The sequence below is a fragment of the Rattus norvegicus genome, chromosome 16, assembly GCF_036323735.1.
Source record: "Rattus norvegicus strain BN/NHsdMcwi chromosome 16, GRCr8, whole genome shotgun sequence".
Taxonomy (NCBI): domain Eukaryota; kingdom Metazoa; phylum Chordata; class Mammalia; order Rodentia; family Muridae; genus Rattus; species Rattus norvegicus.
This window is the reverse complement of record NC_086034.1, coordinates 18,311,856-18,339,816: the sequence shown is the minus strand read 5'-3', so window position 1 is coordinate 18,339,816 and position 27,961 is coordinate 18,311,856. Positions and strand designations below refer to the sequence as shown.

General features: G+C 54.0%; 2 protein-coding genes across 11 annotated transcripts; both read right to left on the bottom strand.

The window, feature by feature from the left end:
• Positions 1-31: 31 nt before the first annotated feature.
• Pgls (6-phosphogluconolactonase) lies at positions 32-5,518 on the bottom strand. Its single transcript, NM_001106066.1, is given in 5 exon segments — positions 32-256; positions 1,097-1,237; positions 1,567-1,668; positions 2,126-2,233; positions 3,719-5,518. Coding segments are annotated over 5 exon segments (876 nt in total). The 5' UTR covers positions 4,109-5,518; the 3' UTR covers positions 32-121.
• On the bottom strand, positions 2,793-27,958 carry Slc27a1 (solute carrier family 27 member 1). 10 transcript variants are annotated; one of them, XR_010058325.1, is made up of 15 exons: positions 25,421-25,552; positions 24,849-25,016; positions 16,878-17,272; positions 16,608-16,769; positions 16,462-16,531; positions 15,997-16,088; positions 15,822-15,931; positions 12,628-12,837; positions 12,419-12,545; positions 12,195-12,332; positions 11,960-12,124; positions 11,490-11,636; positions 10,835-10,997; positions 3,445-5,848; positions 2,793-3,275 (listed from the first exon to the last, which is right to left on the bottom strand). XR_010058325.1 is itself a non-coding variant. In XM_008771156.4 (14 exons), exons 1-13 carry the CDS (start codon positions 25,450-25,452, stop codon positions 10,840-10,842), a joined length of 1,974 nt encoding a protein of 657 aa, XP_008769378.3. In that variant the 5' UTR covers positions 25,453-25,552; the 3' UTR covers positions 2,793-5,848; positions 10,835-10,839. The 10 variants fall into 10 exon arrangements, 9 of the variants coding, with proteins under 9 accessions (XP_008769378.3, XP_063131864.1, XP_038950805.2 ...); XM_008771156.4 differs by having other exon boundaries at positions 2,793-5,848; XM_063275794.1 differs by lacking the exons at positions 2,793-3,275; positions 3,445-5,848 and adding an exon at positions 9,136-9,393.
• Between the last annotated feature and the right edge of the window lie 3 nt (positions 27,959-27,961).

Here is a 27,961-nt window from a genome sequence, read left to right as displayed (position 1 = left end):
CCGCCCTTTGCCACCAAAAAACCACAGGGACCAGAGTTCCAGCAAAGCTGTTTAATCTGCAGGTAGTCCTCTCCCGTAGTCTCTGCGGCCCGAAGTGCCCACAGCGTGCGTGGTGCGGCCCCTATAACGTGGAATGCTTCTCGAAGGGCACAGACAGCAGCCGTGCAGCTGCCTCGTCCAGGAACCAGCAGAGGGCGCCCGTGCGCGGCTGCACCATGGCGGCGGGCAGCGCGCTCTCCTGGTCCTCCAGGATGCGCTGTGTGAGAGACCAGGAACCGCCTCAGAAGCCGCGCAGAGCCAGTTGGGGCTCGCACTTGGCATCTGTTTGGTCTGGGGACAGGGTACCCATAGGATATTGCTCTGCGCTCCACCTCGCACACCGTGGGCTCCAAAGCTTCCCGGCGTGGAATAGGATTTGTTTGTTTTTATTAGTGGGGCCTCATCTAGCACGGGCTGCTTTGAACATGCTCTGTAGTCAAGGATTCCTCTTTTCTGCCTCCCTGTTGTACGGAGACAACAGGAGGTACTGGGGACTGAACTCAGGTTGTCATGCTTGGGGGCACGCACCTTTCTCCACTAAGCCATCTTGCCCCATCCCTGCCCTTTTAATTAATTAATTAATATTTAATGTGTACAGTGTTATTCCTACATGTGTTTCTGTGCACCACGAGCATGCCTGGTGCCCACAGAGGCCAGAGGAGGGAGCTGGATCCCCTGGGACTGGAGCTACAGCTGGTTGAGAATGGAACTCAGGTCCTCTGAAAGGGCAGCAGGTACTCACCGGTGGTAGTTATCTCTCCAGTCCTGGCCTTTTTTCTTTCTTTCCCTTTTTTCTTCCTTCCTTCCTTCCTCTCTAAATGTGTCTAGTGTCCTGCTCTTTCACCCTTTATCTTATTCCCTTCATACAGCGTCCCTCACTGAGCCTGGAGCTACATCATCAGCCGAGCATCCTGCTTGTGAAGGAGCTGGGGGGAGGGGTGCAGGGACTCTACCCCAGGGTGCTGTGCCTTCTCAGTGACTCCCTTCTCACATACTGGAAATGTTTGTCCCAGGCTCCATGAAAGCCCCTGGCTGACCTCTGCTGTCCACCTCTTACCTTCAGCACAGCTGCCTTGCCTTCCCCTGTGGCCACGAATATGACACTTTGGGCTGCGTTCAGCACAGGGAGTGTAAGGGTCACCCTCTGCGGTGGTGGCTTTGGGGAGTCACCAATGGGAGCCACGATCTTCTCCCGCTCCTGGGGAAGGCAGCCAGGTGAGTATGGGCCTTTCTACCCTTCTGTTGTGTTTGTGGCACTGGGATGGAACCAGCCCCCACCAGGCCCCAAGTTTACAAGGCCAACAGTTTTCCTGTTGGCCTTTTGGGTTTCTGAGACAAGGCCTGACTTAGTGTCCAGGCAGCCCTCAACCAACCTCACAGCAACTACTGGGATGACAGGCATGCACCACCATGACCACGGGAGCGGACGCTCTGTAGGGCAAGGCTGAGGGGCAGAGATGTTCAGATACCCAGAAGATAGACACAGGCCTGGGCAGACCAGGCCCAGGAGGGGGCCCCCGTGCTCACCTGGAGGAGGGGATGCCCAGGGAAGAGCGAACAGGTGTGGCCGTCAGGGCCCACTCCCAGGATCAGCAGGTCAAACACAGGGACAGTGTCTCCTTGGAAGGCCTGACAGGAGGACGGTGGGTGGGTCAGCTCAGAGGGAACACACACAGAAGCTGAAACCAGGTTCCTAGCTCAGCTTCGACCACCTTCCAATGACAGTGTCCTTGGGCAAGGCCTGCTCAGGACATTCCCTGCACATTGAAGCTTCAACACAGTGTGAGGTCTGTAGGGCTTCTCAAGCATAAGCACCATCTTCCAGCCCAAGCTGGCCTGAACTCTCGACAAGCCTCCTGCCTTAGTCTCCCAAGTGCTGGGGTCACAGATGAGATGCGTTGACACACCAGACTGACCCAGTCTGGAGCCTGTTCCCCATTTTAGTGGACAAGAACCTCGGGTCTGCAGATGAGTGTCCCTAGGATGTGAGTCCCCAGCCCGAGTCTCCCAGCCATGGCTGGGCTCTCAGAGTGACAGTCACTTCTGCCACGGTCTTCTGTCGTTTCCCACCTGTCCTGGGACCCACCTGCCTCAGTTTCCTGGCATAGTCCTCTGCAGCGTCCTCCACAGGTAGGGCGGGATCGATGGTGAGGACCTGGCTGTCTGGAATGGGCAGCTTTGAGAGCAGGTGTGTCTGTGGAAGGGGAAGGAACAGTCAGCGAGGAACCCTCCTCAGTCACACTGCTCCACGGCCTGGCTGACTCTGTGGGGTGCCTAGGGCTCCCCCAATCAGGGGCTCAGCCTGGTTGCATCTGGCACACAGCTGGCACCTGATTATACAGAGGTGGGCCCCAGGAAGACTGTGACCTACTCTGAGACACCCTGCCTGTGTCTCCCATGTCTGGCTCTTGGAGTAAGTCCAGCTCCACAATGCCAGGGAGCGGCTGGGGGCAAATGTTGGGATGTCTGGATGCTGTGCCCTACAGATAGGGCTGCTGAGATCCCTGAATGAGGAGGCAGGACACAGGGCTCCAGACCGGGGGGCCTAGGGAGGTGTGTGAGCCAGGGAGGTAAAGGGGAACTGGCTGCTGAGTCTGCTCTACACAACTCCTGTCTCAACCCACTGGGCAGCCTAGATGCAAGACACCTACTGCTCAGGGTGTGGGTGGACCTCTAACATCTAAGTGTCATCAGACTCCACCTGGTGGTGAAGTCCTGCTTCCCTCAAAGAACTGGCTTTTAACTGTGTCGGCTCAGAGGGACCTACTTAGGGAATCTTAGCTTTATTTTCCTTGGGTGGGCAGCATCAAAATGGTCTCATGTAGCACAGGCTGGCCTCCAACTGAGGAGGACCTTGAACTTCTGATCCTCCAGCCTCTACTTCCTCATTGCTGGGATGACAGGAGTGTACCACCATTTTTATATGATGCTGGAAATGAAGCCTGGACCTTATGCATTCTAGGCAAGCACCCTACCAACCAACTGAGCCTTGTGCTAGCACCCACAGTCCACTGTTCAGTGAAGTTCTTTGACAGGCACCGTGTTCAAAGTGGTACAGTTTTAGGTCCCTAGATGAGGGCCAAGGAGACATGAATCTTCTGTTTCCCCACCTTGAAGTAAGTGTAATGGCCCCTCCCCTGCTTCAGAGCCCATGCATGGCACTGGGTCAGCTTCCCCTAGGAGGTGGTGGCAGTCATCCAAGTGTGCTCGGAGCTCAATCGTCCAGGCCTGTTTCCCTGTGTGTGAAACAGGGATCTCGGTACCCTATAGGGCGCCTGGTGGCCATCATATCCCAGGCTGCTGGGAGGCGATGGCCAACGGCTCCTGTTAAAGGAAACTGAGGCCCAACACACTCTGGACACTAGAGGCAGGCTGAAAGCACAACCATGACCCACGAAGCCTTACAGCCGAGGTACGGCCCTCAGGAAGATACGAGGGACGGAGGCCCAAAAGGCTGGACTTGGATGGACATCACTGCGCATCCAGCAACACCCCGTGGGTCCCGGAACCCGCGGGTAGGCGTAGAAGCAGATCCTGGAGTTTCCTCGGCAGGCTGAGCCGACTCCGCGTGGCCCAAGGCGGCCCCCGTAGCCTGCGTTTCCACGGAAGGCTGAGCCGACTTCGCGTGGCCCAAGGCGGCCCCCGTAGCCCGGACGGTGTGCGCCCCCGCAGCGCTCACCCGGTAGAGGCCGTACGTGCTTTCGGCGTGGTCGAAGGGCACGAGGCGCTCGTCACAGAAGCCGAGCGTCCAGCGTGCAAAGCTGGCGGGCCCCGCGGGAGCAGTGGCGGCGGGTAGGTCTCGGGCCAGCATGGAGACCAGGCTGCCGCCTGACAGGCCAAGAGCGAAGCGGCCACGGTTCCCTTCCAAGCAGCTAGCGGCCCGCTGCGCCACCAGCTGCGCCAGCGATGCGCCCAGCTCCTGTGGGCTGGAGAAGACCGAGATGAGACCGGGCGCGGGTGCGGCCATGGCGGCGGGGAGGCGACAGCGCTCCGGGCAGAGGCCAGTACGCCAGTGCGCCTGCGCGACGGCCGAGCTGCCATGGGTCCGAGCACTTTGAGCCAAGGCCATAGGCGCATGTGCAGTTGCGCAGATGAAGCGAAGCCACAGTGCGCCTCAGGGTTTTGGGGTGGGTGGTGGGCGGGCAATCCACAGTGCTTCCCTGAACTGGGGACGCCTTCCTGGACCGATTTCTCGCATTTTATTTAGTTTTTTAAGACGGAGTCATGTAGCTCCGGCTGGCTTCACGCTCCTGATCGTCCTTCCTCGACTTGAGGGCTGAGGTGACCTGAATGCACCTGCACTCTTGAGGGTGTAGCGGGTTTCCGGGGTGCGGTTGGACACACAGAGTGCGCCAGCTGCAGTGTGATAAGGTCAATAAGCCAGGCGTGATGACCTACACTCATGCTAGCCCTCAGGTGGCAAAGGCAGGCGGCTAGCCCGAGTTAGAGGCCAGATTGGGCTAAGCAGTGGGACTCTTGTCATACACACACACTTATGATGTCCCTGTGCCTGCACGGCCCTCCCCACATTCGCCTATCCCGACACCCCTTTTTTTTTTTTTTTCGGAGCTGGGGACCGAACCCAGGGCCTTGCGCATGCTAGGCAAGCACTCTACCACTGAGCCAAATCCCCAACCCCCCGACACCCCTTTTTTTGTGTTACGAAAGCGGATGCAGTGACACTCCGCTGCCTTCCGCTCACAGCTGCCCACAGCAGAAAGAGGACTCCCCGGGACAACTGCTGCCCAACAGTTGAAAACATCTGCATTTGGGTGTGAAACTGCCCCCATTCATGTGCTTCAACAGGTGGCTCCCAGTGGCCCACATACGGAAACTTTGGGACTGTTAAGAGCCTTGACCCAAGTAGATCAGTGAGAAGGTGACAGACAGCTGCTTCCACCATGAAGACCCAAATAAACCCCCTCTGGTTCCTCTCTCTTAATTTACTCCTTTATTTTTGCTTAATTTATTTTTTTTCAATGAGCATGGCTGTTTCTCCCGCATGAGTATCTCTGTGCCAAGTGTGTGCAGAGTCCAGGAGACCCTGGGTCTGAGTTAGATCGTTGCATGGAAGGAAGGAAGGAAGCAAGCCCAACGAGTACTCTTAACCACTGAGCCATTGCACCCAAAAGACGACTGATAATGTGTCACCCTCCCGAACTCAGGAGAGCTCCAAAATGCAGTCGGTCACTGTGCTGGGACTAAATCCAGGGCCTGCTGAATGCTAAGTCCAGGCTGGATCATTGGCTGCACCCTAATCCCAAACCTACAGCCTTGAGTGCCCATGGATGGCTTCAAGTAGCAAGTTATACACTGTGAAACACTGCAAGAACTTTGTTGTTGTTTAAGAGTGACTGTTGTTGTTGTGGCCCTGGTTGTTCTGGAAGTCACTCTGTAGAGTAGGCTGGCCTCAAACAAAGACCTGCCTGCTTCTGCTTCCCAAATGCTGGGATTAAAGGCTTGTGCCCCCATTCAGGCCTTTGAGTACATTTTAAAAACCTTTGTTTCTGTATGAATTCACATCATGCACCCTAATCCATCTCATCTCCCCACCACCCTTACACCACCCCCAATAGAAAAAAATCTCATTGGAAGCTATAGTGTGTTACAGTGTGTTCCACAGAATAACCTGTTGTACACACTTCTTTACTTGCAAATGCTCATTAAAATGACTTGATCTGGTAGGCCGCCTCTGGCTTCTGCTACTCTATTAATACTGGAAGTTCCCTGGGACTCTTCTTGGATGTTGTGGAGATCCTGTAGTTTTGGATCTGTAGGGCAGGTCCATTCATGCACTTCAGCAGGTCATCTATGGGGTAGATTTTGGGGTAAGCCAACTCGAAGCCCTGGGTCTGGGCCTGAGAGGTATCTAAGCTGGTGAGCACACTGGCTCTCCTGCTCTCCTGCCCTCGGGGCCAGTTCATCAGCAACCCCAGCAAACCAGGGTCAGGTTTACCCTACTGCCCAAGCAAGGTATAGGGTCCACTCTTCTGAATGCTGCAGCTGGTAAGGGCATAGCCAGTTCTCCCACACTCGACCCAGGGCCAGCTCTGACCTGCCATAGGTGGTGAGGAATGAGAGAGGGAGGAAGGCATCTCTTGGTCTATGGGAGGGACCAGCTTTCCCATGATGCCCAGGTGAGGAGTGGGGCCAGTTCTGTACAGCCTTCAGACATCAACATTTCCCCCAGCAGCAGCCCAGACCAGGGATGTCCACCTAGCCTTTGGTGACCCTCTGCTGCTGGGCCACGGACCCAGACATGGATCCCAGTGGCAGCACAAGTCAGGACCCCACCATGGTCTCAGATGCCTCACCGGCTACTCACATCAGGCTGTTCCTCACTACTCTCCAGTCTCCAGTTCTACCTCTCTTCATTGCGCCCACCTTTTTGTTTCTCTTCCTCTTCCATTTCTCCACCACTTACTTGCCTGTCTTAGTGGTGCCCAGGGTCCTCTCAGAAGTGTTGTTCCTTGCTTATGCATTATGGCCCTGGGCAGGAGTCACCTCGGGCATGGGTTGCAACCCCTAGCATGTCCAGTACCAGGCTGGTGGTCATCTCAGGCTAGCTCCATCTGGGCATCATGGTTCCTGTCTGGTTGTTTCCTTGGGCTAGCTCCTTCCCCTGCTCAGGGTGGAGCCTTGTGTAGAGTCTCCTGTTGAGGGGCTATGAGTGTGGCTTAACCATTGAGCACTCTAGTACTACCTTGTGAGCATGAGTCCTAAGGCTTCATCTTGAAAGATATAAAAGGAGAGAGGGGAGAAGGAGAGGAAAGGAGGCAGTGAAACCCAGACCAGCCCTTTTCAGTGTGACTAGCCTATGGACTGGTTCACAGCGATGCCCTCTTCATGTGAGGGAAGAGTGAATAGCACTCTGGGGCAGGAAGAGCTGTGGGCTCATCATTCTTCCAATTTAAAATTGAGGCTTTCAGAAATGGCTGGCTGTTGCCAGGCAGTGGTGGCACACACCCTTAAGGGCCCACCCCACCCCCCAGCACTCAGGAGGCAGAAGCAGGTGGATCTGAGCTTGAGGCAAGCCTGACTTACATAGTGAGTTCAGGAAAGTCAAAGCTACACAGAGAAACCCTGTCTCAAACATGGGAAAAACCTTTTTTGCGTTGGGTGTTCTGGCTGTTGATGTGGGGTATTCCTGCCAGGCTTGGGTTGACCTGGGACTTAGCATCTTATTTCTCAGTTTCCAAAAGGCTTTGATGACTGACAAGGGTCTGTGTCCAGTTGGACCTCCCTTTTTCAAATTCTTTTTTTTTTTTTTTAAGATTTATTTATTTTATTTTATATGAGCACAGTGTAGCTGTTTTCAGAAACACCAGAAGAGGGCATTGGATCGCATTACAGATGGTTGTGAGCCACCATGTGGTTGCTGGGATTTGAACTCAGGACCTCTGGAAGAGCAGTCAGTGCTCTTAACTGCTGAGCCATCTCTCCAGCCCTGGATCTCCCTTTTTTTTTTTAAAGAATTATTTATTAGTTGATTTATTTTATGTATGTGAGTACACTGTAACTGTCTTCATGACACCAGAAGAAGGCATCGGATCTCATTGCAGGTGGTTGTGAGCCATCATGTGGTTGCTGGGATTTGAACTCAGGACCTCTGGAAGAGCAGTCAGTGCTCCTAACCACTGAGCCATCTCTCCAGCCCCCGGATCTCCCTTTTTATTTTGCTTGTTTTATTCTGAAAAAGCATCCTACTGGCTGGATGGAAGTGGCTGTTTCCTCTAGAACACATGTTCAAGCAACGTCCTGCATTGTGACAATAGACTGCCCTTGGGCCTGTTTCTAATAGCCATGCCTGATCCACTCCACTGTCCTGTCAAGTGTGCAATGGAGAATGTGCAGATCCCAGGAATGGCCGCACCGCCAGCATACCAGGCCCTCCTTCAGAACTTGCTGGTCCCACAGGGAGATGCTTCATCCCACGCTGAGGCACCAAAGCCCAGCCCAGGAATAGGAGGATCTGCAGACACTGGGGGGAAACAGGCTGAATGCTGCTTAGTGCCCCTGCCTGAAGCTCCCCTGTTCCGTACAGGCCGGCATGGAGGCCAGAGCCCTGTTGCTGTCAGAAGGGCTTTCCCCAAATCCATGTAGCTTTGACACACACAGCCTTGCTGATGTGTTGGGAAGGTAGAAATGGTGCCTGTGAGACACCTCAGCCAGTAAAGGAGCTTCCCACCAAGCCTGACACCTGAGCCCCACCCCCAGGGCCACACTGTGGCTGGAGAGAACTGCTATTTGCTCTGAACCCCATTGGCGCTTTGACACATACAAACATGCACATGGTGGAAAGTCAGTCCCATTACAGTGTTCAGAGATGCAGAACCCCCAAAACTGAGCTACTCAAACCTGCTTTCTGTAAGGTCCCAGCCGCCAGTCAAGGTGTCTCTTTTTTTTTTTTTTCTTTTCTTTTTTTTTTTTTTTCTTTTTTTCGGAGCTGGGGACCGAACCCAGGGCCTTCCGCTTGCTAGGCAAGCGCTCTACCACTGAACTAAATCTCCAACCCCTCAAGGTGTCTCTTAAAGGTGGCTTGAGCCAACCACAGATACCTCTTTCAGAAAAAAGTTTCTAACTTGTTTTTTAGATTTTAGTTTGTGTCATGCTTACACTTACTCTGTGCATGTCAGATCCCAGTGAAGGGGAGAAGGAGAGCTGCCAGCTGTCATGAGTCACTGCCATCCTGGTGCTGAGAGGCACCTAGAGGAGCACCAAGGGCTCTCAACTACTCTCCAGCCAGCTTCCTCCTCTTAATTTCTTTGCATTTTTGTTTTGTTTTCCAAGGCAGGGGTTCTCTGTGTATCTCTGGTTGTCCTGGAAGTCATCCTGTAGACCAGGCTTGTCTTGAACTCAGAGAGACGCCTGCCTCTGCCTCCCTAGTACTGGGATTAAGGTATGTGCCAGGGGCTGGAGAGGTGGCTCAGCAGCTAAGAGCACTGACTGCTCCTCCAGAGAGGTCCTGAGTTCAAATCCCAGCAACCACATGGTGGCTCACAACCATCTGTAATGGGACCTGATGCCCTCTTCTGGTGTGTCTGAAGACAGCTAAAGTGTACTCATATAAATAAATAAATCTTTATAAACTAAAGGTACAATGCCACCATTTTCTATTTATTTTTTTTGGAGACAGATTTGTACTGGTTAGTACTTATGCCAACTTGATGCAGGCCACAGCCATTCAGGAAGAGGAGCCCTCAACCCTCAACTGAGACAGTTGTCTCCCAAGATTGGCTGGTGGGCAATCTGTCTTGATTGGTGATTGATCACGGAGGTCCCAGTCCACTGTGGGTGCTGCCATCCCTGAGCTAAGAGAACATGCAGCGGTGGCTCACGCCTTTATTCCTTGCACTGGGGAAGCAGATCTCTGAGTTTGAGACCGGCCTTGTGTAAAATGTGAGTTCCCAAACTTCCAAGTCTACCCAGAGAAACCCTATCTTGAAAAAAACCAATAAACAAACATTTAAAAGGCTGAACAGTCGTGGGGAGCAGGCCAGTGAGCAGCACCCTCAATGACCTCTGCATCACCTCCTGCCTCCAGGCTTCTGCCCCTGCTTCCTCAGTGGATGTTGATTCACAGTATGTAAACCAAACAAACACTTTCCTGCCCAAGCTGCTTTGATAGGTGTTTCATCCCAGCAATAGTAACCCTAACCAGGATGGCCTGTGGGTGTCCAGCTGCAATCTGCTCAGGTGTGACCTACAGAAACACTGTGCTCTACCAGGTGTCAAGGCTCAGCATGTTTATTTTTTTAAAACAAACAAGGAAATAACACTTGCATGTGGGTGACTGTGGGCAGCCTGTGGCTGCTCTGTCCACACCCTTCATGCCCTTAGAGCTGAAGGAAGGCAGAGGCCTGGCTTGGTGGCTGAGGTGAGTCACCAAAGATCTCAATGGGGACCATGGGAGCCAGAAGGGTAGACCTCAAATGTCATAGGCAACGGTTTGGGCTATCCACAGCAGGGAAGCATGTCCAGGGCTGCCGCCAGGGGGTGCCCAAGAGAACACCACAGCAACCTTCCTGGGTCTCCTGCTGTGATGTGAGGACATCCAAGCTTTGCCAAGGTTAGGGCCTCCAGAGATGATGCCTGGGGACCCCTGAATTGACACACGTGGGCAGGGCCAACACTAGCTACATCCAAGTGATCAGAGTCAGTTCTGGAAGGTTTTAGGACATGAGGGGAAAGCAGGGACTCAGAAGACCCTTAGAACAATAGTGCATACATGTCATCAAACTGCAGGCTGGTGCCCGGAGGCAGTAGAGTGGTGAGCCTGAGGCCAGCTTGGCCTCCACAGTGAGACCCTATCTCAAAACAATAATACAAAACAGTATCTTCAGTTGATTGGGGGTCAGTGGGAGACTGCATGTGTCTCCCAGCTGACATGAGGGTGCATTTGCTACCAACCCTCAGCAGGGACAACAGCTATGTGGGTCCCCACTTGCTTCACCGGCAAACAGTGGAGGAACCTAAGGCACAATGGGGAAGGGAGGTGGGCACCAGTGCGGGTCACAGCCTGCAGCATGGACCCCTAGACACCGGTCCCACTGCAGGACACAGCAGCCAATGTGTCTGTGGGGCTCCTGCTGGGCACGGAGGAAAGAGATGGAGAAAAAGACCAAGGCAGAGGCTAGATGTGTGCATAGTGGGTTGTAGGAAAGGGACACCCGGCCACTCAGGTTCCAGTTTCCTGCACCCACAGGTGCTGCTGGCCACGTGGCCAGGCAGGAGAAACACCTGAACAGGGGTGTCCGGCTCCCTGGTCTCACAAGTCCAGGGCCATCCCACTCACCAGGCTCAGAGTGAGAAGTCGCCTGCGCAGATGCGGGCATGGACTCTCTCATCCAGGGGTAGGTAGCGTCCCTGTTTCAGGTCTAGAAAGAAGAGCCGGTCTGAGGTCTGGCGGGGGTCAAAGCCTTCACGCTGTAGCCGGGTCTTCTGGATCTTGAAGGTGCCTGGAAGTTAGGAAGGACAGAGGTATGGACCCTGAAGCAACTCTGCACAGAGATCGCTGCAGCAGTGGACACCTCCCTGTAAACACTCTTCGGTTCCCAAGACAGGAAGAAAATACCAGTTCCCAGGCCAGAGGCAAGCCTGGCTGTGTGGCCCTGTTGTGCTATGATTGAAGTTTGATCTGCACACCCAAGTGTCCATTCTCTCAGCTACTTTATGCTGCTGTCTCTGAGCTGAGCCACATTGTATCTGAAGCTGCACCCAAAAGTCCAAAAGAGGTATCCTGGGTTTTTGTTACTATTAGATAGTGTTATTTTCTTAGAAACCAGTCTTGCTCTGCAGTCCCTGCTGTGGTGCTCATGCCTGTAACCCTAGCCCTCAGAGGCAAGTGGGTCTGAGTTCCAGGGCAGGTGCCTGTGGGTCCACATTTACACAGGGGAGTGGAAGCCTAAATTAGGGTAAAGAAGGAAATGGCTCCCAGGCAGGGACTGTACCTGTTGTATCCACTTGGGGCAGAAGACGCAGGAAGATGGGCTGGGCATAGGATGCAAGAACCTTCTGCAATTCCTGGTACATTGAGTTAGGGTCCAGCTGGTTGTGGGGGTCTGCAATGGCCGCCATGCCGGCTTTCCCCTCCACTCCTGCAAAGAGGGCTCAGCTGAGAACGCCCTGCCCACCTGAAGTTAGTCCTGGTCATTACTCTCTGACTGGGATAACATTAGTCCTGGTAGTATTCATTTTATAAGGGGCTCTGTTTCCAGCCCTCTGATCCTGAGAAAGGATCCCCAAACTGAGGCCCAATAATAGGAATGTGAATAGATGCCCAACCCAGTGCCCCACCCAGTCAGCAGCAACACAGTTTTTCACCTTGTGCATGGCCCGCGGGTACTGTACCTGCAGGTCCCTTCTGGATGGACGCCACGGGGCTCCTGCACCCCACAACCACCCCGTATCCCCAGCTTGCCTGGCACAGCCACTCCATACACAGCCACGTCCGTCTGGCCCAACAGGCGGCTCAGCACGGCTTCCACCTCCGTGGTGGATACGTTCTCGCCGCGCCATCGGAAGGTATCCCCGCTGCGGTCACGGAAGTACATGTACCCCAGCTCGTCCATCACTAGCACGTCACCTGCAGGGAGACGGGCACATGGGACCGGGCTTTGCATTCTGACAGCCAGCCCGGCCACGCGGCTCCGCACCTGAAAGGTAGGCGCTGTCCCCCTTTCGGAACACGCTGTGGGCAATCTTCTTGTTGGTGGCGCTGTCACTAACATAGCCATCGAAGCGCCGCAGAGGGTCTTGCTGGTTGATCTGGCCCACGAGAAGGCCAGGTTCCCCTGGAGGAGGTGACACTCAGGCTGAGTAGGTGTGGGAGCTGTAGGGACCCCAGCTCCCCGAGGCACCAGGTAAGGCCCGCGCTCACCGGGCTGGCACGGGATGCAGAGGCCTTGGGAGTCCCTCAGTGGCTCCATCGTGTCCTCGTTGACCTTGACCAGACGGATGGGGTACACATGCGTGAGGATACGGCTGTTGAAGCCGCAGGAGCCGACCTAGGGTGGACATGTCGGTGAGGAGACAACAGCGGCCTGAAGGCACTCATGCCCTGTCGACCCACACCTCACAGCCGCGAACCTTGCCGTCCATGTTGGCAATGCTGCAGTTGCACTCGGTGGCGCCGTAGAACTCGCCAATCTGTCGCACACCGAAACGCTGCGTGAACTCCTCCCAGATGGCTGGCCGCAGTCCGTTACCCACGGCCAGGCGCACGTGGTGCCGCCGCTCTACATCGCGAACCGGCTGCCTTAGCAGGTAGCGGCATATTTCACCGATGTACTGCACTACCTGCGGTGGCCAGGGGCGGGGCTCAGGCAAGGCCCAATGAGGAGCACGGCTCGGGGATGGGTGGGACCTGACCAGTGATGGAAGAGCCTTGCCACCACCCATTTTAAGGAGTCAGCACAAGAGCAGTACTGAACCAAGGAGAACCAGCACTGAGGACTTTTTAAGGTGCTAGGGACAGAACCAAGGGCTATATGCTAAGCCCCTTTTATGGTTTTTGAGAGACAGTGATCTTATGTAGCCTAGGCTGTCCAGGAATGTCTTATCCCCCTGCCTTGGTCCTCCAAATGCCAGGATGACAGGTGTGTACTGAGTCTCTAATCTAGGGTTCCTCTTGTCTCAGTCTCCCAACTATCTGTAGCCACAGGTATTGGTCTCCACACTAACATCTCCACACTAACACCCTCCTCCTCCCACCACTGTAAAGGGAGAGCTAAGAAAAGCTAGCCAACTGAAACGGAAGGCTACTAGAACCTAATCGGTGCATAGTCTTGGCTACATAGCAAGTTCCAGGCCAGCCAGGACATGAGTCTGTCTCCAAAAAGGAGGAGGGAGGGAGGGGGACAGAGACAGGAGGAAGGGAGGGATAGAGAGAGCATGCCCTACTGGGTCACACTGTGCCTGCCGGAGTGTCCCTTTCATGGTGCAGCATTCCCATGCCTGTGACTGAAAAGCCAACTTTTAGAAAGCGTAGACTTAGGGTTTGGGTTTTGGCTTCTGAACTGACTAAAACCCTGCCTAAATCCAGGACTGCCCTCGAGCCTTATCTGCTCAGTTTATATCACACGACTGCCATTCAGCACTCAAGAAACTGAGGCAGGAGGATCATGAGTCCAGGCTATGCTGACTGTCAAGTAAGACCCTGTCTTAGAAACCGAGTGAATCCCAATCTACCAGGGTACAGACACAGCCCAGAAAGGTTTCCCAGCAGCCTCTGTTCTCTGGTGCCTGTTGAACAAAGGCTTCAGCGCTCTGCCCCTCACCCCACCTCCCCGCTCTTCACTGCACATCCCCGTGTCCCTCCCCTGACATCCCCGCCCTAGAACCTCTCTGCCTCACAGGGATTTTCATTACCACACAAGGTGACAGAAAGGGCGCTGAAGGCACTGAAAGGAGTGCACTGTTCCCACAGCGAAGGGTCTAAACAAAAGGACCTGGGTGCCATTGGGGTCTGTGACCCAGGGTACACTCCACCACAGGCAGGTGGACAACACAGGTCCAGCAATGGTGTGCCACTGTGGTACAAGGCTGTGTTCCCAGCACTCAGCAGGCAGATGCAGGTAGATCTCTGTGAGTTCCAGGACAGCCAAGGGCTAAGGAGATATATATGTATGTGTACACATGCATATACGCCTGACATCATGCACAAAATGTAGAACAGAGAAGTGGCCATTCTGGGCTCAGCATGTCCTGTAATACAGGCTGGTCTTACTGCCACATGCTGGATTTCAGAATATGGAGAGGATTAAAAAGTAAAGCCAGCATGCCTTCCCAGAGCCAAAAGACCCTGTGTGTGTGAACTGGCAGCATGAAGTACATACATCAGGGCTGAGGAGTAAGAAGTAGGGACCACAGGTAGGGACGGAATGTTCTGGAACTAGACAGAGGTAGAGGTTGCAGAGCATGCAGCATCTGGGGTGAACCTAGGGTTCCCACTTGAGTTTTAACATGAAGTCACCCAGCCACAGCCGTGTGCTGGGGCTGTGAGGGGTAGGTTCCAGGGCCCTGAACATGCTGGGCTAGGCTCTGTGCCGACCTGCTACCACCCAGCTCCTCTGGCTTTTTCTCAAGTGACTTTAGTGTTTCAACGTCCAATTAGCACTTTTCCTAAGACGGATGCTGTGCTGGCAGAGTACAGGGCCCTCCAGGGGTGCCATGCAAGGCTGTGCGGCCTGGATCAGCCCTGCCACACACTGGGCCTGTCAGTCAACTGCTGGTTCCTCTACACCAGGACACACAGCACTTCCTTCCTCTCATCCAGCAGCCCTGCACCTCTGCTCAATTCTGCGGGTCCCACGTTCCAAGGGTCAGGGAGAGCGCTTGCAGCCTGGTGTGAAGGAGCTCGGCCTGTTTGTGCTTCCAGCATTCTAGCCACAATACCCTGCCTGTGCTTAACCCCTCACCTAGGGCTCTCCCTGCCCACAGAGCTGATCCTACTCATGGCCTCTGGCCCTTCAGAAGGACCCCAAACCACGCAGGTAGCACCTGGAGAGATTCAGGGCACCTCCGTCTCAGCTGCATTACAGCCTCAGTTTCCCTGACTGTAAAACAGGTACAATGTCTTGGTGATACTGTAGGAGGCTCCAAAGCATTTACATTGCATTTAGCATTGCAGGGACACAGGCTGGTCCCCTTTCCTCACTGAGACAGAGGTCCCACCATCAAGGTGGGCAGGCAGGCTGGCAAGCAGGAAGGCAGAGTGAGTGGGGCTTAACTAGATGGGACCACCTAGTTAAGAGCCTGGCCTGATCTGGTGGCACACAGCCTGGATGGGAGCACCTGGCCTGTGCAGGTGGGACCCAGCCTGCCTGGGTTAGTGTGGCCTTGCAAGAAGGGTGGCGACTAAGCACAAAGAATGGGACTTGGCCTGGGAAGATGCACCTTGGTTGGTTGAGTAGGGCGGGGCCTAAGGGAGAGGCAGGACCTAGCCTAGGAGGAGGAATTGGCTAAGCAAGGAGAGACCCGGGTCAGTTGGGGCGTGGCTGAGTAGGAGGGGCGGGGCTTGGGAAGTCGGGAACACAAAGCAGTCAGTCGAGGAAGCAAGCTTAAGGCGAGGTCTGGGTAGAACAGGGGAGTGGCAGAAAGTGGAGCCAGAATGGGGCGTGGCCAGAGCAGGAGAGGCGTGCCCTAAAGGCAGTTACTGATTCGCTTGGGGTCAGCTAGACAGAGAGGGACCTCCCATGAGGGCGTGTCCTGATCCAGCCAGAGCTCAGGGACTGCTGGGCACCTGGTGTGATGGGAGGAGCCCGCGAGTGGGCGGGGCATACCGTGCAATTATATTTGACACAGTCGTCCCAGAAGCGGCTGGCGGAGAACTTCTTGCGCAGTACCACCGTTAACCCGTAGATGATACACTGTCCCACGCCCATGATGTTCCCTAGAGAGAGGGTAGCTGTGAGGGTCGCTGAGAGATTCCGTACACTCCCCTAGGTGCCCACATACCTGCTGAGTGGTAGAGAGGTAGGCAGTCATAGAGCACATCGTTGGCCCGCATGCTGTAGGAATGGTGGCCGAAGGCTGCAATGCGGTAGTACCTGCAGGGAGAGGAAGTCACTGGTGGATATCTACATCCCACATCTGGGAAAGGGTCTTCTGATTGGAGAGGACCCTGAGTCCTTTGGGAAGGCTATCTGAGAGTGTGGCACATGGAAAGATTCCAAGGCTTAAAGGACGGTGTTTGGCTGGAGGAAGAACTGGGGGCCAGAGAGAACAAAGTAGAGCCAAAGCAGAATGGTCATGGGATCTAGGATATAAAACCCTCAGGATACTAGCCAAGGCCCGGGTCGGGGAGGGCAGGAGGCAGAGCAGGAGATAGGTGGGGCTCAGCCAGAGGGGAGGGAGACCATGGAGGGCAGGTCCCAGCATAGGCAGGCCATGGGGAAGGGAGGGCCCTAGGACCTTGCTTACCTGCTGTGCACCACAATGGCCGCCTTAGGAAGTCCGGTGGTCCCAGAAGTATAGATGTAAAATAGCCGATCTGCAGAAGAAGCAGACGTTGTGCACCAGGAATGCCAAGGACAGAGGGGATAAATGTCAGGGACCCCTCCACTTACCATCCATGCCCTTGCCTGGGGCCTGTGCCAGGGGTGTGGTGGGCGCCTCAGCAAGCATGGGGTCCAGAAGCTGCGTGTCAGGCAGGACGCTCTCAGGCCCCAGATCTCCAGAGCAGAACTTGAGCAGGCTCTTCCCCAGCTGCTCACTCACCTCCGCCACCGCTGTGGTGACAGAGGCTCAGGGTCATAGTCACGAAGCGCCCCTGGCCAGCATCTCCCTATCCCTAAGGTCCCTAGGTCCCCACCCTCCTGGTATCCACCAGGCCTCACCCGCTGCCATCTCCCCGCCATAAATGAGGGCCTTGGCAGCTGATGTGCCCAAGCAGAAGGCAAGGGGCTCCCGCCTCAGGTTGACATTGAGAAGCGCAGCCACTACACCGGCCTTGGCCAGGCCCAGCCACAGTCCCACGAACTCGGGCCGGCCTTCCAGGAACACAGCCACCACATCGCCTGGCGCAAAGCCCAGCTGGAGGAACAGATTGGCCACAGCATTGGAGTAGGTGTCTAGCTGTGCGAAGGTCCAGCAGATACCGCTACTCGCATCTACCAGCGCCAGGCGCTCCGGCTGTCGCTGGGCCACGGCCTGGAAGATGCGTGGGATCGTGTCTCCTGCTCGCCGGTGTCGTCGTAGCTCTAGCCGCACGCGGATCAGAACAGAGAGGCCACTGCAGAGATGGGGACAGGGTCACTGTCCAGAGCTGCCTGTAGCCCTGGGGGCCTCAGGACAGCTGGGGCCCAGTAAGGCTTCCTTTAATGGTTGATATCTTAGGGCAGGGAGCATTAACCAACCAGACAGGAAGCTATGAATGCCCAAAGCCAGCTTGTCTACCACATGAGAATTAGTCACCGAGTAGTTGTCCCTAAATGCCCTGGTGCCCTGAATGTCAATTGTCAGATTCTCTTTTGTGCTCTGGGGTGTTGTATATGTGTTTAGCAGGCAATCTACCACCACGCCCTCAGCCCTTCACTGGGTAACTCTACTCAGGAGCTCCACCCCTGAGCCAGACCCATAGCCCCTCACTTGAGGATTCTAGGCAGGAGAGTCAACCTCAGCCCCTCACTGGGGGATTCTAGGCAGGGCTCCACCCCTAACCCAGCCCATAGCTCCTCATTGGGGGATTCTAGACAGGGCTCCACCCCTAAGCACCCAGCCTGCCTTTTAGTTTTTAGTCAGGGTCTCCATAAATATCCTCTAACCTAGAGCTTGCAGTCCTCCTGCCCCATCATCTGGAGCACCTGGGTTGACAGGCCTGGTTATCAGGGAAGTCTCAGAACTCATCCTTGTTCCTTTCTCTGGGATGTCCTTTGAGTACTGTACCCCATCTTCAGAGGACAATGGGAGATGGTGACCACAAGCCAGCCAAGAAGAGACACCAAGCCTGCAAGTGCCTATCCCACATGATAGGTTCTTGCTACTCCAGGCTAGCCTTGAACTCACAGCAACCCTGCCTCAGGCTACAGGACCCCAGGAGCTTCCTTTCTTCCTTCATCCAGTCTTCCTCCTCTCACTCTTCACTTCCTCAGGTTGCCCAACTGCACTCTATCTACTCTGAAGACAGGTCACAGCCCTCTGGGAGACCACCACACACTGATGAGCACTGGGCAGAATCGAAGGTGATGGGAGGGATGACAACAGTCAAAACGAGAACTCTTGACAGTGGGGACTGGGGAGGAGATGGGTGGCTTCCCCCCAGCTGGGGCGAAGGTCCTAGGCCATGTGCCCTTATGCTCAGCTTAGGTGGCTAGAGATGGCAGCTAGGATACATCGGAGAGACCAGCTGAGCCCCAGAGTCTCTTGTTTTTCCCCAATAGCTAACACCTCCTATGTGCCTGGGTGAGACTTAGAGAGGACAAAGAAAAATGCCCTGTGCCATCCCCATGCCAGCTGTCTCTCTCCCATCCCTCCCTTACTGGAGACACGCCCAGCATTGTCTGCCCCAGTTCCCAACTGCACTCTATCTACTCTGAAGACAGGTCTGTGTACTCTCCCTCAGCATGCTCTCCTCCCCAAGGCCTGGCTTCGCTGTTCCATGCTCAGAACACTCCAGGACCCCTGGAAGTGTTGCCCCTGCCTTGGCATCTCTCCCCTGGCACCCAGGACCTTCCAACCCCATGGCCTCTGCTGACTCACTTCCTGTCCTGTCCTATTTCCTGGAGGGAAAGAGCAGGGGATGGGGCTACAAAGCACTTGTCATCTAAGCATCCAGAAAGCTGGGGCAGCGGGAGTGGGAGTATGAGTCCCGACGCTGCTATGGAACAGGATTCAAAACAAAACAAAATAGGCTGGAGAGATGGCTCAGCAGGTAAGAGCACTGGCTGCTCTTTTCAGAGAACCTGTGTTTAATTCCCAGCACCCACATGGCAGTTCCCTACCAACTGTAACTACAGTTCCTGTTGCAAAACCCTCTTCTGCCTTCTGCAGGCACTAGGCATGCACATGGTACACACACATACGTGCAGGCACACATACATGTACATGGTATACGCATACATACAGGCACACATACATGCACATGGTACACACACATACGTGCAGGCACACATACATGCACATGGTACACACACATACGTGCAGGCACACATACATGCACATGGTATACACATATACATGCAGGCATACATACATGCACATAGTACACACACATATTCAGGCACTAGGCATGCATATGGTACACACACACATATACACACAGGCACACATACATGCACATGGTACACACATAAATGCAGACAAAACTTTTGTACATGTGAAAAATAAATTAAAAACTAAAACTTATTAAGTAAAAATAATTTTTTAAATTCCTTTTTTATATTTTATGTATCAGTGCCCAATCTGCATATACACCTGCATGACAGAAGAGGGCATCAGATAACACTATAGTGGGGAGCCACCATATAGTTGCTAGGGATGGAACTCAGGACCTTTGGAGTGAGCAGACAGTGCTCTTAACTTCTAAGTCATCTCTCCAGCCTGTAAAGATAAATTTAAAACTAAAAGGGCTGGGACAGTGATGGCTCACACAGTGATGGCTCACACCTTAAACCCCAGCCCTAGGGAAGCAGAGGCAGGTGGATCTCTGAGTTCCAGCCCAGCCTGGTTTACACAGATAGTAGACAGCCAGGGCTACAGAGAAAACCTGTCCCAAAAAACTAAAGGTGAATTAAAAAAAAGGGGGGGGGGGTTGGGTATTCAGCTCAGTGGTAGAGCACTTGCCTAGCAAGCGCAAGGCCCTGGGTTCGGTCCCCAACTCTGAAAAAAAGAAAAGAAAAGAAAAGAAAAGAAAAGAAAAGGGCAAAGAAACCAGGAAAGCATTTTAGAAGTTTGTCTGAGGCCCAAGGCTAGCCCTCCTTGTACAGTGCCTACCACAAATAATCCTAGAGGGAAGGGAGTCCAGTGCCTGGGTAGCAGCTCTGCCAGGAACACTGCTGCCCTCACAAACAGCTGCCCCAGGGTTTGGAGGTCATCAGAGCTAAAGACAGGGTGAGGGCTATGCTGAGGACTTTGAGGTGGTAGGTAAACTAGGAGAGGGAGGGCCCTGAGAACTGATAAATGTCATCAGTAAGGTAGCTGGCTATCATTAAAGCAGGAGATCATGAGCTCAAAGCCAGCCTGGGCTACATACACAGCGATTGTGAGGCTAGCCCAGGCTACAAGAGACAGGGTCTCCTTTAAAATCTTGTCTCAAGGACTGGAGAGATGGCTCAGTGGTTAAGAGCACTGACTGCTCTTCTAGAGGTCCTGAGTTCAATTCCCAGCAAACACATGGTGGCTCATAACCATCTGTAATGGGATCTAATGTCCTCTGAAGATAGCTACAGTGTACTCATACATAAAATAAATCTTAAAAAAAACCTTGTCTCAAAAAATGTTAGTACAATGTTAAAAGGCTTTATATTTAGAAAAAAATTTCAGACACTGTCTAACTGTGAACTTGCTATGTAGACCAGGCTGGCCTCAAAACTACGGAAATCATCCTGCCTCTTCCTCCCGAGTGATGGGATTAAAGGTATAAAGATGGTCCCCATACTTCCAAAAGTGCACGTGTGTGCTCACACGGGAGCACACACAGACACGCGCACGTGCGCTCACATGGGAGCATACAGAGGACGTGAGTAATATAAAGCAGGCAATGCTTTCACTGCTCTGACTCAGCTTGACACGTTCCACCCTGTCACTCAGAGGTCATCTGTGATGGGACACACTAACACCTCTGTGAACCCAGGATCATTTCCTGATGCTTGCAAAATGAGGAGAACTTTAACTTTTAAATTTGGTTGTGCTGGGGCTGGGGATTTAGCTCAGTGGTAGAGCGCTTACCTAGGAAGCGCAAGGCCCTGGGTTCGGTCCCCAGCTCCGAAAAAAAGAACCAAAAAAAAAAAAAAAAAAAAAAAAAAGCATTGAAATTTGGTTGTGCTTTGTTCTGTTTTCAAGACAGGGTTTCTCATGTAGCCCTGGCTATCCTGGAACTTGTTCTGTAGGGCAGGCTGGCCTCAAACCTATAGATATCCACCTGCCTCTGCCCCCTGCCCTTCCCCCAGTGCTGGGATTAAAGGCATGTGAAACCACATCCAGCTAGTTTCATTAATGTATTCATTGTGTGTGTGAAGATCAGAGGATGACTTGTGGGAGGGAGTTCTCTCCCTTGAGGGTCCTGGGAGGAGGGTCAGGCAAGCCTTCTGACCTATTCACACCAAAGTCACCTACTCCTAAGGGTGCACAAATCCACTCCCTTTCCACTCCAGCTGGGTACCGTGCTCTACCCTGCTGCTTTTCATCCCTGAGGGCTGTGTTTGTCACAGACATGCTCTGCATGGTGAGGCTGTGCTGGGAAGCAGACATACTGTGGTAGTCACCACAATGTAGACAAGTTGCAGAACATGGCGGTTGCCCAGGAGCTAGGCTCCTAGCTACCACAGGATAAATAAGGCCAGTGTGAAGAAGACACAGCAGCTGCTGCTTGGTGGGTGGATGGGCGAGCATCCTGAACTTGGCTGATGGCGCTCACCTGCTATCACAGGACTGGTGGGCTCAGCAAGACCCTGCCCTAAAACAAAATTGGGGGCTGGGGAGGCAGCTCTACCGCACCCAGCACTCAACAGGGCTGCTCACGAACATCCGTAGCTGCAGTTCCAGGAGACCCACACCTCCTTCTGCCTCTATGGACACGGGGAATGTCCATGGTGCTCATATAAACCTATGTGAAACACCCATCCTTATAAAATAAAATGATAAATTTTAATTAACCATTTTAAAGGTTGTTTTTTATGCTCATCCTGGAGTTAAAGCCTGACAGCTTGGGGCTCACGACTACCTTTTAGGGTGTTTGTGTTCTGGTCCCTAAACAGTTGAGTTCCTGGGGTGAGGTTCCTGAGATCCCAGGAACCCGGGACCAAAATAAACAGAGGGTACTGTACTCACGAACCAGAACACAGCTCAGATGAAAAGCAGAGTAACTAAGAAAAACAAATACAAGTACCAAGAAACAAAATTGGGGTGGTCCAGGCAAAGACGTGTAGCCCCAGAATTTATTGAACACCCAATATATACCAGTGCTGTGCTCTGTTTACAGTCTCCCAACTGGGACTTGACAGATAAGCTGATGGCTCAGAGATGTGAGCTGTCAGAGATGAGGTGTCACACACAGCAAGTAAAGGGCAGGATGAATCAGAACTGAACAAAGCTCACTCAAGACCGTGCACGGGCTCACCACAGTACAGATGCTGATGGTGCCCAACAGCTGCTCAATGAAAGCTGCTCAAGGACCTAAATCAGAATTAAGAGGCCTGCCCAAGGTCCACAGTCAGCTCTCGGATTTCTACTTCCACCCAGTGTGTTATCAGCATGTAGCCTTGAACAATTACTGTATGACGACTGGCTATGCTTGGAGCTCCACTAACTGCCCCACGGACCCATGAGACGGGAAGAGGGGGGTTAGTTGAGAAGTCAGGGCTGCAACTGGCTGTAGGAAGCGCTCTTTCTAGAAGCTGCAGATGGGAACCAGGCCACAGCTGGTGGGTCTGAGGCAGGCCAGGTTCCAGCAACACTGTGGGCCTGTCAGGACCCTTCCCTCTGCCCTGCCTCTCATCAGCAGGCCCATGCCAGCAGGCAGGGATCCGGTGTTTTGTCCCTACTACATGCTCTGGCACCCAGGTTGGCAGCTGCCCAAGCCGCCCCCACACTGAGTACAAAGACACCTCTGTGCAGCCACCCTTCCCAGGGCCTCTCCCATCCTCAGCTTCTTTCATCCAGAGTCCCAGAGCTCAAGCCTGCAGCAAAGCAGGCCCTTGAGAGACTCGGCAGGGTTTGGCAGAGGCTCCAGTACAGCAGGTGAACTGGACACAACAGGGCAGGGATGTCTGCCCTGGAAGGCTGAGGCAAGAGGATTGAGAGTTTAAGGACACCCTGGGCTCCAGGGAGACCCAGGTTCAAAAAATTAAAAAATAAAATAAATAAAGACAAGGCAGGCTGAGCAGTTCAGAGTGCTGGCTGCTTTTCCAGAGGACCAGAGTTCAATTCCCAGCAACCACATAGTAGCTCACAACTCTCTGTGATTCCAGTTCCAGAGGATCTGATACCCTCACTCAGACCACACGCAAGAAAAACACCAATGCACATAAAATAAAAATAGTTAAAAACAAAACAAAACAAAACAAAACAGAGACAACTCCAAAAGTGAAGGCAGCAAAAGTTCACAGCAGCCAGCCAGGTTTGGAGTCACACTGCCACATTTGCCAATGGCTGTCTGTGACACTGGGTGCATTCTACACCCATGCCCTGCTTTACTCTGCTCATTAAAACGTGTGTGTGTGTGTGTGTGTGTGTGTGTGTGCATAAGGACAGGGACCTGCAGTGGACAGAAGATGGCGGTAGATGACCTAGAACTGGAGTTTGGTGCTGAGCCAATCCCAGGTCCTCTGGAGGAGCACTAAGCCTTCTGGGTGCTGAGCCATCTCATCAAGCGGACTACACTCATTTTAAGACTGCCACTGGCCTGTTAATCTTGGGCAGGAGGATCCCAAGTTCTAGGCCAGCCTGGTCGAGAAAAAAGACAGAGAGGAGAAAGACAGAAAAGAAAGAGAAAGCTGAATGCCACAAGTGCCTGGCTCACAAGGTAAAGAGGCTAGCCTGGACTCAGTAGGCAGAAGGCAAAGAGTCCTGTGCTGACTCCAGCACTGCCTCAACCACATGTGCTGTCACCCTAGTCCGGGAAGATAAAGGGAGAGGATCAGGAGTTCAAGGTCATCCTGGCTTCCTGAAGAGTTCCAGGCCAGCCTGGGCTACATGAGAGCTCATTTCCCAAAACAAGCCCTGGAGTCCTTAGGAGTGACTCACTCCTCACAGTGTTGCCTCTGACCACACAACTAATTTGCTTCAAATGAAGTTTCTTTGCTACTTTGAGAGAAGAAAAACAGGAAAAAAAGAGAGAAAGAAAGAGTCCAGGAAGCAGAAGGCAGATGAGAACCACTGAAAACTCGAGCCAGTGAGCCTCTGCCCCCACCACCATAAATCTGTTTCCTCACTCTTAATGATGCTCAATCTGCCTCCCTGAAGGAGATCTGTGAAGGCACCCAGATGAATCCAAGGGTTGACCTGAAACTTTGAATTCAGCAACACTAATGTTACCCTAGAAGCCTCAATGTTCCCTGTACACTATGACTCCTCAGAGAACCTCACCTCCAGAGACCCTGCATATACAGCGTGAATACATGTGGTACATACATACATACATACACACATACATAACCTTCTCACAGACTCTGAACAATGGCCAAAGTTCCACACTCAGATGTTACCTGAGGAGCAACACCCTTTAGAGACTCTTTATATACCTTAGCCCTGTAGACTCCCCAAGATGCTCCTTCACCCCAAACCTGTTCATTCCAAGAATCCGGACAGTGGGTTGCCCCCAACTAATCACACAGAGGCATCTCACAGTCTGCGCTGCACCACAGGAACTGCCAGCTCTCTCAATACCCACCAGTTATCCGCTCTAACAGTGGCCAATGACCATCCTAACAGCACACCAAGTCCCAGTAATGTACTCAATTCCCTCCAGAGTTCTGTCTCCTGAAAGTCCCGGCAGAGCCCTCCAGTCACTCCACCTTCTGGTCCCATACCAGATTATAAAACCAACCCCAAGCCATAAAGGGATCCTCATACCACCCTGGAAAACTCTTGACTGCTTGAAGGCTATGCATCCATGACCTCTGACCCCCAAGTTACAACTCCCATCTACTTACAAGAGGTCTCGCCTCGCCGTCTTGCAGACGATACGCAGAAAGCGCCAGCCACCGCTACCCACGTACACACCGAACGCCGCCGCCGCGCTCCAGGTCCACGGAAGTCCCAGAAGCCAAAGCAGCCCCAATGAGGCCACAGAGGCTGTTCCTGCTCCCGGAGTCCGCATCCTGCGGAAAACACGGCAGAGACTGTGGGTCCCGCCCCCCACCTAGTCCTGACCCCGCCCAGGCTACGTCACAGACCCTGACCCAGTTCCTTTTCCTTATTCTGTAGCCTAAACCCAAAAGCGTTTACAAACCTGGCCCCGCCCCCAGCGTGTACCTTGGCATCAGGCCCCGCCCCGCCGCCGCAGAGCAAGGCTCTATCTAGGGAAGCCAATTTCAACCAGTTTACTTAGCGTTGCCCGCCTCAAGGTCTGGGATTGGCTACTTCTTCAATCTTTGCCCTCCGCCCATCAAAGCCAGATTCTTCTCTCCAAGCATTGACCACGTGGTTAGACACTCCCACGGCCAAGCTCCACCCCTGAGCTTCAGCCCTCCAAGCCTGGGGTCGCTTAGTAACCAGCACACACCTAGGCCCTACGCTGCAAATGGTCCAGGCCATGCCCTAATGTCACCTTATCCCTCCTCTGAGTCTCAAAATTCACACGCTATCCTCATGCTTATCTAGCATCAGAGGATGGGTGTTCTATCTATCCCCTATCTACCCCCTCATCATTAGGCCCCGCCCCCAACCGAGGCCTCTTTCTCCGCCCTCACTGAGAGCCTCAAATCAAAGTCTCGCAACCTGGTCGAGGCTCCTCCCCCAGATGAAGGCCCGTGACTCCACCCCCTAGCTCACACTTGATCACTCTTGCCCCAAGTCCCTCCCTACGGGTGAGACCTATGGCCCCGCCCTCAGCAGTCCCAAGATTCCGCCCCCATCGGCCTCCCCACACTGACTCAGATCACTCTCCAGGTGATGCCCATGGCTCCGCCCACAGACACGGGCCCGCCCACAGTCCCTAGACTATCTGGCACCCTGGACCGAGATTCTACCTGAGCCTCCCGCGCCGCCTCCAGGTCTTGTCAGTCACTGCTCACGGAAAGGCCGGGTCAGTGCGGCTCACCCAGCGCCTAGCTCCGCCCCAAACCTTCCAATCTACCGCCAAACCCTATCGCCCCGCAACCCTGCTCCGCACCAGTCGACCCCCTTCCGGAGGTTTAGACCATAGAGAGGAACCGCGGGCCAGAGAGCCTGCAACCCAACGAGACTCTCAAGCTAGAGAGGCCAGCCCAGGGTACCTACGAGTCTCCACGGCAACCAAGCGGCGAAATCAAGCCGGTACTGAGGGCGGGGTTTTAGCTCTAGGGGGTGTGGTTCTGTCCTGCCTAATCCCAGAAAGTCTCCAAATTCCCCATCCCAGCCCCCGAGGTGCCCAAATCCTGCCCAGGGCCCGCTTGTGCTGGAGCTTGCCTGATCCAGCTTGTCCTAGATCCAAGCTCCAAAGCTTCTCAGCATTCCAGACTCAGAGAGTCGTAATTCAGACCCGGGGTGGCGGTGGGGGTGAGGGCCCGCAGAGGCCTCAGTCTTGAAGATAAGGAGCCTGAAACCCCAATTCTACCTCCCAAATCTTAACAAGTCACATCCCAGGGCGCACATCAGCTCCTCATCCTTCCTCCACGTGAGCTCCCACAAGAGACCCTACTGTACCCCAGCATCCCTTATTGCTCCCCAGGGGCAAGGGCCCCTCAAGCCCTGTTTGCACTCTAGATTCCTAAGTACCTATCCAGAGGCGCCCCAATCCCTCCTGCTGGGGTGCCCCCACCCTTGCTGTCATGCTGACCTTCTCTGGCTTGCAAACCCCCGGTTCTCGCTGCTTCCTCACGGGTTCTCGCAGAAGTCTGGAGTGGGAACTTCTGAGCTCGGGCCTAGCTGGTGGGTCCCTTCAGGGGATGAGCCCTTTGCAAAGTCCTAGGCGCTTCTCACTGCGCCCCTGCGTGCCTCTGCCCTGTCCGTCCCTCCCAGCCACCCTCCCACGCCCCCCTGCCCACCCTGCGGTTTTGCTTGTTTTCTGCCCTGCTTGGCCGACCTTCCCACAGCTCTCCTTGGGAGGAAGCCAACCAGGGCCTGCTTCCAGCGCCACTCGAAGGCCAAGGCTGGGCAAGTGCGGCCCCACCCCCACCCGCAGCTGCCATTGGTCTCAGAGAGGTGGGTGGGTGGATGGGGGATGCGAAGATCTCCACCCGGACAGCCAGAGGTCAATGAGGACCTGTCTTTAGACCTGCCCTCTCTCCCTCTACTGCTATCACCCCATTTTTACAGGTAAAGACACGAGTGCTGCAGCCGACCCCCCAGCTGGGATTCAGCCCTGTCCTCCTCCTTGCTCACTGCCTCCTCCTGTTCGATGTTCCTGGAACATCTCCTGTGCCCTTTGCCCCACTTCCTCCTCTCCCGAGCGCGTGCCCTCTACTCCCTCTTTCTTCTCCCTTCCTCTTCTCTTAGTTTATAGACTGCTGAGTGTAAGCATCAGGCTCTTGACCCCTCATCAGATTCTCTGCACCGGCTCCCAAGTCCTTAGGTCCTGAAAATCTGAAAGGTTGATGGCAGGCTGACTAGAAGGCTCTACAGGTAAAGGCGATTGCTGCCAAGTCTTAGGACCATGTGGCAAACGAGACCTCCCAAGAGCTGTTCTCTGACTTCCACACATACAGCACATCATACATATGCACACACACACACACACACACACACACACACACACACACACACACACGTACATATGTACCAAAAAAATGGAAATAAAGGCTGGTGGCTTGCCTCTCAGTCCTGTTTTCGGAAGAGGAAGGAAGGAGGCTTCTGAGGCTGAGGAAGCCTGGACTAGAAAGCCCCTGACAGGGAGAGCTGAAGATGTGGAAGGAGAGGCTCAGCTAGCAGAGCGTTTGCCCAGCAAGCAGGAAACCTGGGGTCCCTTGCACCTCTATCCCATAACCAAGGCACGGCTGGGAACTCACAGGTGGAGACTGCAGCCGGTCACAGACCTGGGCGAGGGAACGAAGGCTCCTGGACTGACGGACACCTGTAAAGCTGGCACAGTCAGTGCTGGTGACCAACCCCAGAGCTGACTGCGTCA